The sequence below is a fragment of the Oncorhynchus masou genome, chromosome 11, assembly GCF_036934945.1.
Source record: "Oncorhynchus masou masou isolate Uvic2021 chromosome 11, UVic_Omas_1.1, whole genome shotgun sequence".
Classification (NCBI taxonomy): Eukaryota; Metazoa; Chordata; class Actinopteri; order Salmoniformes; family Salmonidae; genus Oncorhynchus; species Oncorhynchus masou.
The window spans coordinates 8,907,132-8,916,876 of NC_088222.1; the positions used below are offsets into that span (position 1 = coordinate 8,907,132).

Consider the following 9,745-nt stretch of genomic DNA (forward strand, 5'->3'; position numbering starts at 1 on the left):
GTTATGCTTGACCTGCTCAGTTTTCCACCACTAAACACCAGAAAATGGCCAAAAAGTGTAGAACCAGCTAATCTGCATTTACACTGATTGGACTATTAGATGTTCCCACACGGATTCGGGAGAGGCGAAGGTCGACAGGCAATCTGTCCTCCGAAACACGACCCCGCCAAGCCGCACTGCTTCTTGACACACTGCTCCCTTAACCCAGAAGCCAGTCGCAACAATGTGTCAGAGGAAACACTTTCCAACTGGCGACCGTGTCAGCGTGCATGCGCCCGGCCTGCCAGAGGAGTCGCTAGAGCGCGATGGGACAGGGGCATCCCAGCCGGCCAAACCCCTCCCCTAACCTGGACGACACTGGACCAATTGTGTGTCGCATCATGGGTCTCCCGGTCGTAGTTGGCCAGAACACAGCCCAGGATCGAACCCGGATCTGTAGTGACGCCTCAAACACTGCGTGCCTTAGACCATTGCGCCACTCGGGAGGCCAACTAGGGCTTTACAATGATGGTGATAACTTGGGAGAAATGTTGGGGTTAAGTGGTTTAAAGTCTTCCTAGAAGTCACATGAAGGAAAATGTCAAAATGCTTAATCTTGGCATTTTTAGCAAGTCTTTATTTACATTACAAATCTGATTTATTGATCTGTTCATGGGATCCATATTAAAAAGGGGACTTTATTTAATATAAATTGCATTTAAAATTCTATATCGGTGCGTAAAAGGCAGAGTTTTCACGGAACAACCCAGAATAAGAAGTGCGCAATAGGATGTCGATGCTGGTTTACAGATGGTGCTGCATTGCTGAAGCAGCGACCCAGAAACCTTGTTTCCCTCTTGCCGCCCCCCTGTACATTTAGGTTTCCTGTCAAACTGATCCCACAGCCGGGGGCTATGAATCACTCCCTCTATTAAGAGGTCACTGTATAAATAGTTATTCACTTTTAGATTACACTTTAAATGCAGTGTTAAAATGTCAGTGAACGAAGATACATTTTGACAGCATTTATAAATAGTATGAATTCTCCAATGCAAAAGAAAATATATATATACTGATATTTGACTGTTTATTCTTGGAAATAATGAAATTGGAATCCAGAATTCTTGTAGTAGCATTTATTAAAGAATTTAATCAGATAATAGACATAATTGATACAAATTCTCAAACTGTGTGATCAATGGCAATAACACATTTCACAACATTTTTTTTTTTTTTACCAAAACGTGTTAGTGAAGCTGTGACAACCTCAGGTACATTCCATATCGTGGTGATAAATATTATGGTGGAAAATACATTGTGAAAAGGTGGCAATGTGAGGTAAAAGTAAAAGGAATACATTTATTTAGTGTATCTCAAAGAAAATATAAAAAGAGTATATATTTTCCAACTGCCAAACCCAGAAAACGCTGTGGACCTAGTTTAGGACTGATAGACAACAATATTGTCGAAAGGTGCACATGGGAAGCATTGGGGGATAACAATTAAAGTTGCAAATGTAGCAAACTGAAATACTTTTTGGACTCCATATGTGCAACCGAACAAATGTCTTAACTGAAAATGATAGGCTTTTTGTTTGGTGAAAACCGCAACACTATTATTTATCTCTATGCCAAAGGTTTCTACTTGTCCAAACATGAGCTATGGAGCTTTTTCCAAGAGGGCAATTCCAACGGAGTGGAAAATCACAGCACATATAAGAACAGGATTTTAGTTTGGTGAGATCAGAATCTTTATTTTACATAACCCAGAATGCATTTTTTTGAAATGTTATACTTTTGTAGAGAACTGGGTCCATGCATGTTAGAGTCCCGGGGAGAAGCCTGTTTAGATGAGAGCTCTGCTGTTATTGCCTAGTGCTGGGTCGGCTTTCCCACCCTGAGAGGGTTTTTTTTGGCATGGGAAGCCTGTGTTCACATTTTTGTGGGGAACATGGAGCAGCATTTCTTTAATCCCTTGCCAGTCTAGCGCTTCAGGGTTGTGAAATATCGTCGTCAAAAATAGCATCAAAGCACATATGAAATGTCATCAAAGCAAGACTGCCAACGTTTATTCAACCAGAACTAAAAGCTGTCAGTTTTTTGTTTTTCAGAACGGAGTGGCTGCAGATCTGATTTTACTCAGACCTTTTTATTTTATGTCCCGAAGCTTCTGAGCATGTGCAGGATTCTCTAGGTATTTATTTTAGTTTTATGTCTCGAAGCTTCTGAGCATGTGCAGGATTCTCTAGGTATTTATTTTAGTTTTATGTCCCGAAGCTTCTGAGCATGTGCAGGATTCTCTAGGTATTTATTTTAGTTTTATGTCTCGAAGCTTCTGAGCATGTGCAGGATTCTCTAGGTATTTATTTTAGTTTTATGTCCCGAAGCTTCTGAGCATGTGCAGGATTCTCTAGGTATTTATTTTATTTTATGTCCCGAAGCTTCTGAGCATGTGCAGGATTCTCTAGGTATTTATTTTAGTTTTATGTCTCGAAGCTTCTGAGCATGTGCAGGATTCTCTAGGTATTTATTTTAGTTTTATGTCCCGAAGCTTCTGAGCATGTGCAGGATTCTCTAGGTATTTATTTTAGTTTTATGTCCCGAAGCTTCTGAGCATGTGCAGGATTCTCTAGGTATTTATTTTAGTTTTATGTCTCGAAGCTTCTGAGCATGTGCAGGATTCTCTAGGTATTTATTTTAGTTTTATGTCTCGAAGCTTCTGAGCATGTGCAGGATTCTCTAGGTATTTATATTTATTTTTCTGTAGCTACTGCTTAAATAATCCCCCTTCTGGGAAAAGAGAGGAGAGCAGGGTTTCATATGGGAGCTTGTCTAGAGATTTTATGAAACCACAATGATCCATTATCTTTATGCTCCTCAAGATGAACACATTTCAAATGTTTCGTAAAATTAACTAGGAAATAACTAGGAAATAACTAGGAAATAACTAGAAAACAGACATAATCTATTTAGGAATGTAGGCTATGTGCCAAAACAAAGCTGCAAGACAAAACCTTCACGTTTAAGGTTGCAAGGTTCCTGTAATTTTCCCAAGATTCACAGATTTTCCCAAACTCCTGATTGGAGGATTATGTATTTCCTGCCTAGTCCTTCTTCATTCTGGGAATCTTCCAAATGGAAATTCTGGAAAACCTGGCAATTTTGGGATAATTACTGGAATGTTGCAACCATGTCCACTCTATAGGTATTTCATGAGCAGAATAGATATGGGGAAAGGGTAGGGGGACTTGCTGGGTTGGCATTGGGTGGGCTCCCTGGAATGGGGGTGGGGGGGCTCCCTGGGATGGGGTGGGGGGGTCAATGATCAGTCCTCAGCTGGCAGCTGGGGGTTGCCAGGACCGCAGGCGCGGGTGAGCTGAACAGAGGAGATGGTGAGGGTGCTGAACTCATCCATGTAGAGGAAGGGCACATGCTCTGTAGAAGTGGTCTGGCAGCACGGCATCTGGGGTTAGGATTAAAGAGAGGAGGAGGGAGGAGTTACCATCTGGGGTTAGGGTTGAAGAGAGTGGGAGGGAGGAGTTACCATCTGGGGTTAGTGTAAAAGAGAGGGGGAGGGAGGAGTTACCATCTGGGGTTAGGGTTAAAGAGAGGGGGAGGGAGGAGTTACCATCTGAGGTTAGGTTTAAAGAGAGGGGGAGGAGTCAACAACAGAGTATCATATAGTAACCTGAATACAACCGTAGGCGTTGAAGTGCTGTCTTCACTATTTTTGGAAGACTTGGAGTAGCCTTCTTTTTAGCTAGACAACCACTGGCATATACAATACATTTATCTGGGGAGGAGTCTATATTTAAGCCATAAGGTCAGAAGGGTTGTGGTATATGGTCAATATACCACGGCGAAGGGCTGTTAAGCACGACGCAACGGGGGGTGCTTGGATACACCCCTTAGCCGTGGTATATTGGCCATATACCACAAACCCCCGAGGTTCGTTATTGCTATTATAAACTGGTTACCAACGTAATTAGAGCAGTAAAAATACATGTTTTGTCATACCCGTGGTATATGGTTTGATATACCACAGCCGTCAGCCAATCAGCATTCAGGGCTCGAACAACCCAATTTATAATACATATTTTTTTTAGCAATCACACCCTTTTAGTATGTTACAAATTTGAGGATCCCATTGATAATTTGGTGTCTAAATCCAGTGTCACTTGGTGTTAGTCAATTTAAATGAAGGGAAATAACATTATGAGCAAAATTATGAATCATGTGCCTTTAGTAAACGTTTTTTAAAGGGTTAAGGACCTTAGATTTGAGCATCTGTGACCTCCTTTGAAGAAAATCCTCAATAACCTAAAATTGGTGTCTCATTGGTGGTCCCAGTCCTACTGGTGGTACAATGTTATCCTGATGGAAACATTATTTAAAGTCATTAAGCTGAAATACTAGTGGATTTAGAATGGGATGTTTTAGCCAAATACATTTCCATAAAAAGTATATAAAAAAACAAACTGTTAACAGTAAGTTGAAACACTGCGAGAAATGTGATAAGTCTGAAGCACAGGTGGCTGCAAGATGTTCCTCATGATCGACCTTGCACCTGGCTGTGCTTCTCACGCACAGAGCTGCTTTTTTCCACAGATACCTAGACAAAACATTGATATCTCCCCTAGCACAGCCTGGGTCTCTCTAGGACACTCTGTTTCCCTGCTGTTTTCCCAGACCTGAGACAAATTCTCTTAATCTTGATGTGCGCCTGATTTTTGTTGTTTTTTTTGTTAGCTTTACTGGTATGCAGGGTGGGAAGACGTTGCACTTTCCTACTGTCCCAGGCAAGCTGACAACTTCAAGTATTTGAATGTTTTTAATTTATGTATTTGGTCTGCTGCTTTTCTAGGAACTAAACTGAACATTGAGCTTGACTTACGGACTGACTAAAATGGAAACCAGATGTGGATCTTAAGGCAGCGGACCAACTCAGAATCCAATTATCCAATAGGACAAGCCAAAAACCTATTATAGTAAGCTTATTCACATAATTCTAATACATTGATCATGATCATAATCCACACAATGTCCTACTACACACCAGTAAAGTGCCTTTGCTTTTTTAAGAAACATGAAGTTGTTTTACCTGTGAGGGGCTGTTCTGTGCGGGAGGAGTGTGTGATGGGCAGCGCGAGGGGCTCAGGTCCAGTTGGGAGTTGCAGGGTGAGCACTGGACGTAGGTGAAACTCTCAGGGTAGATTACCCAGTTCTCCCAGCCAAGATCTAATGGAGGAATGAAGACAGACGGCACAGAAGGATTAAATGCTATGGTGATGGCCACACACACACACACACACACACACACACACACACACACACACACACACACACACACACACACACACACACACACACACACACACACACACACACACACACACACACACACACACACACACACACACACACACACTCACACACACAGGTCTTGGCCAGGTCGCAGTTGCGCAAATAAAAACTTTTAAAAAAAACACACAAAAAGTTTCATAGATTAACAGTGTTTTATTAAATTTTTGTGTGAACAGAGCTGGTCACCTTTCAGGAAGATCTGTGAGGCCAGCGGACAGCATTTCAGACCACTACTGTTGTCTGCTGCAGGACCCTCAGCCTGGGGTAAAGGCACTATGGAGAAAGGGAAAGGACTTATATGAATCAATAAGAAACATTGTGATGATGGATCAGAATACTAGAAGCAGAATAATGTAATGATCATATAGCCCTCTTAAGCCCATTACGAACTGGCTAGCACACTTGCACGTTTGGTCAGAAGAACCTGGTTTTACTCTCCGCATTGGAAGTTACTCACCTCTGCTGTTATCTACAATTTGGATGGCACTGAAGTTGGCAACACTTTATTTGGATAGTCCTTAGTAGATGGTTTGTAGATAGTCAGTAGATGTTCAATAACTGTCAACAACATTTCAAATAAACATCCACTAACCCTAAACTTAACCCATACCCTTACCCTAATTCTAAACTTAAGCCATACCCTAACCCTTAACCTAATTCTAAACTTAACCCATATCCTAACCTTTACCCTAATTCTAAACTTAACCCATATCCTAACCTTTACCCTAATTCTAAAACTAGCCCATGCCTAACCGTAACCTAAGCAGGCAGTTGCTTATCAAAAGATGGTCAAATTATCAACAAACTATCTGAAAGTATTTGTATTGTGTATTTGTGTTTATTATGGATCACTATTAGCAGCTACTCTCCCTGGGGTTTATTAGGGATCCCCAGTAGTTCCTGCCAAGGCAGCAGCTACTCTTCCTGGGGTTTATTAGGGATCCCCAGTAGTTCCTGCCAAGGCAGCAGCTACTCTTCCTGGAGTCCAGACACATTAAGACACTTATATCACACATAAAATAAAAAAATAAAACAGTACATCATATAACAGTCACACCACCACATATCTACAATACAAAATGTATGATACCACTGTTCAACACTATTATAATGTACGTGTGTGTACCGTGTGTTAGTCCGATATAGTAGATCAGAGGGTCATACTATCTAAATTAAGTGGGATCCTGAAGTTCTATTGCCCCCCAAAAATGTGGCTACCTGCTTTGTCCTGGGTCTTGTGAGAGATGGCAGAGAAAGTGGTCTTCCATTGCTCTCTGATGGCAGTCAGTCTGTCCGCCGTCACCTGGGGCTCCTGCTGCAGGTTGAGGGCTCCAATAAGAGTCTTTCTGATGTCATTCAACAACTCTCCATGGCACCTGCACACGGAACAGACAAATTAGTTTATTGCAAATCAAATCGAGTTTTTATGTAAAACAGTCAATTGAAACTTAATTTGCATATTTTCTGACAATAAAATATTTGTAGCATTCCATTTTTTTTATTTTAGTATTTATTTTATTTTCAGTATATGGTCATGAAAATACTTTAGAAAACAATTCCTGGTGACATATTTTTTTTTACACAATTCCTGGCAATTGTTTTAAACACAATTCCTGGTGATTTAAAAAAAAAGAAGAACGTTTTATTTATAATTTTTACTAAGACATCTTTGGTAAGACAAATAAAATTGCAAAAGGGCCGAATTTGGCCTGTGGGCCTCCTATTGCCTTTGACCGCAACAGAGAGAAAGAGATTGTAATGCAAGCAATGGAGCGCAGCCACCTGCCTTCTCTCCCTCGGGCATTCACAGTCCTGGCTGGCTACACTTCAGATTGCATAACCATGGATAGCCTGTTCTTTTCAATCTCTTGCATCCATTTTGTGAGAATTCTCTAAAAGAATCAACAAGCACCATTTTGTGCATGAAATATTTAGATGGACTTCAATCAATTAATGGCATGCTGTTAAATTGGGGGGTAATGTTGGTAATTTAATGGAATAGATTTAATCTGAAGATGATTTTACAAATCCAACCGGATCAACCTTTAGGTAAAGTATTAAAACAGCTTGTTCACTCAGACTAAAGTTGGCTGTGTTACCAAAGCATGCGTTGTTAAATCTATAACCGGAGACCATACTTTTTTCAGGCAGTTTGTTCTCACAATCTCTATTTGAGGTGGATCGGCTCTATGTCTAAAGATAGTGTTGCTGACAGTGCTGTTCTTCTGTCTCTGCAGTGTTGCAGACAGCGTTGCTCTGTCTCTATGCCTTGAATGTTGTCATGTAAGAAAGATTTATAGTGTTGTTCATGCCTGGGGAGAACACAGTGTTACACTTAAAACTGTAAGGTCAGCTCTCTCAAATCTAGATGCAGCCAAGTAAACCTCTCATACAAAACACCCGGCTCATTTCACGAGGCCTCAGCAAGCATTTATCAACGGTGACTTTGCAAGTCATGATATAACCTGGTGCAGCTGTATGGGTCATCAAGGTTTAAAATAGCCTAACACTGGATATATGGTTGGCTATTTCAAGTCTTGATGACCTGTAGAACTGGGCATGGAATTTAGAAAATAGCTTATGTCAGGGATTGGCACAATGAGAACATACTAAGTTTCTGTGTTGGTTAGACGGACAGATTATTTAACCAAAAACGCCATTTTGAATGAAATTCAAAAAAATTCAATTTTTTAGAATTATTTCCAGACCTGATGTGTCCTCTATGACCTTCTGACAATTGTTTTGAATTATTTCCAGAGTTGATGTGTCCTCTATGACCTTCTGACTATCCAGTGATGTGTCGCTCCAGCGAGAGGCGATACTACTAACCTGTCGGGGTGGAGGACGGCAGAGCCAGTAGCTGCAGCAGGTTCCTTCTCCGGGGACTGGAGGACAACAGATTTTCCCAGAGAACAACCAAAGAGCACCAGCATCATCACAAAGTGCGAAAAATGCATTTTTGGAAAGATGGTGGTCAGTCTGGTCTCTATGCAACTATCAGAGCAAATACCACCAACTTGTGGTTTTGTGGCAATAAATGAATTTGACTATGTTCAGTAATGAAGGAAGAACTAGGTGTTCTTCAGTTGGCAGAGGAGGAGGCTGTACTGGTACAACTGATAATGACGCTCTGGTAGAGGTCTGGTTATCCAATGGAAGCTCACGACGAGGCAGGAAGAGAATAACTATTGTTTGTATTGGCCTGGAAACCTCAGCTTTATCTCCTCGTACACCAGGTTGTCCTTGGAATATTTTACATTGTTTTTATGTCCTGCAAGTATGAAACAGTGTTGAGGTGATAGAGAAGGACCAGAGAGAAAGAGAGAGAGAGCTGAGAGAGAAAGATTAGGAGAGACAGAAAGGTTTCAGAGAGAGCTGAGAGAGAAAGATTAGGAGAGACAGAAAGGTTTCAGAGAGAGCTGAGAGAGAAAGATTAGGAGAGACAGAAAGGTTTCAGAGAGAGCTGAGACAGAAAGATTAGGAGAGACAGAAAGATTGAGAAAGATTGAGAGAGAGAGAGAGAGAGAGAGAGAGAGAGAGAGAGAGAGAGAGAGAGAGAGAGAGAGAGAGAGACTACTTACCATAGTTGTATAGACAAAGAGTATCATGGGTAATGTGCGTTGAGACTGAGCACATTAAATGGTTGAACTGATTCCTGCCCATCCTTATTGAATTGTTATAAAGATGTGGTTATGAAACCAGAAAGACATAACAGTCTTGTCAACAATACATAATGTGTGACTGGCTGTTACCTCAGAAGAGATGTGTGTGTGTAACCGTTATTAAACGAGGAACGTCAATTAAAGAACAACTTCTTATTGACAAATGACGGCCTTCCCCGGCCGACGCTGGGCCAATTGTGCGCCGCCCTATGGGACTCCCAATCCTGGCCGGATGTGACTCAGCCTGGAAGAATAGATAATAGGATACAAACATTAATTTGCATGTGTTTCTTAAAATAAAATACATTAAATAGCCTACTTCTCATGAATGAAACAAAATGATGTAATGTAATATGTTGAAAGAGGGGAAGATGCTTCTTTCATGGAGAAGAGCAACAATGTCTATGATATCTAGCACAAGACCTGAGAGTACAGCTGCTGTTATATGCTTTGCATTTAAAGCTTTATATTTGATATTACTTTACCTGAACCATCTAGCAGGGCATGACATATAAATCAGATCAGTCACATAACATATCCAGAAGGGATGGAACACCAGTAAACAAGCTTCATATGAAACATCCAGTAAGCTGGGACACCAGTAAACAAGCTTCATATGAAACATCCAGTAAGCTGGGACACCAGTAAACAAGCTTCATATGAAACATCCAGTAAACTGGAACATCCAGTAAACAAGCTTCATATGAAACATCCAGTAAGCTGGGACACCAGTAAACAAGC

General features: G+C 41.0%; 1 protein-coding gene and 1 long non-coding RNA gene across 2 annotated transcripts; one reads left to right on the forward strand and one right to left on the reverse strand.

Moving 5' to 3' along the window:
- Nucleotides 1-1,100: 1,100 nt before the first annotated feature.
- Nucleotides 1,101-8,658, reverse strand: LOC135548078 (growth/differentiation factor 5-like). The gene is made up of 5 exons (XM_064977316.1): nt 8,172-8,658; nt 6,561-6,718; nt 5,529-5,615; nt 5,080-5,216; nt 1,101-3,441 (listed from the first exon to the last, which is right to left on the reverse strand). Exons 1-5 carry the CDS (start codon nt 8,297-8,299, stop codon nt 3,304-3,306), a joined length of 648 nt encoding a protein of 215 aa, XP_064833388.1. The 5' UTR covers nt 8,300-8,658; the 3' UTR covers nt 1,101-3,303.
- Nucleotides 7,202-9,319, forward strand: LOC135548080 (uncharacterized). Its single transcript, XR_010456771.1, has 2 exons — nt 7,202-7,391; nt 8,100-9,319. It is a non-coding gene; the product is annotated as an uncharacterized LOC135548080 (long non-coding RNA).
- Nucleotides 9,320-9,745: the final 426 nt, after the last annotated feature.

Coding starts and splice junctions, on each gene's coding strand:
- LOC135548078 (XM_064977316.1), bottom strand. CDS start 8,299: ATGCATTTTTCGCACTTTGTGATGATGCTGGTGCTCTTTGGTTGTTCT. Junction 6,719..8,171: donor GCCGTCCTCCACCCCGACAG/GTTAGTAGTATC, acceptor TTCCGTGTGCAG/GTGCCATGGAGAGTTGTTGA. Junction 3,442..5,079: donor CACAGAACAGCCCCTCACAG/GTAAAACAACTT, acceptor TCCTAACCCCAG/ATGCCGTGCTGCCAGACCAC.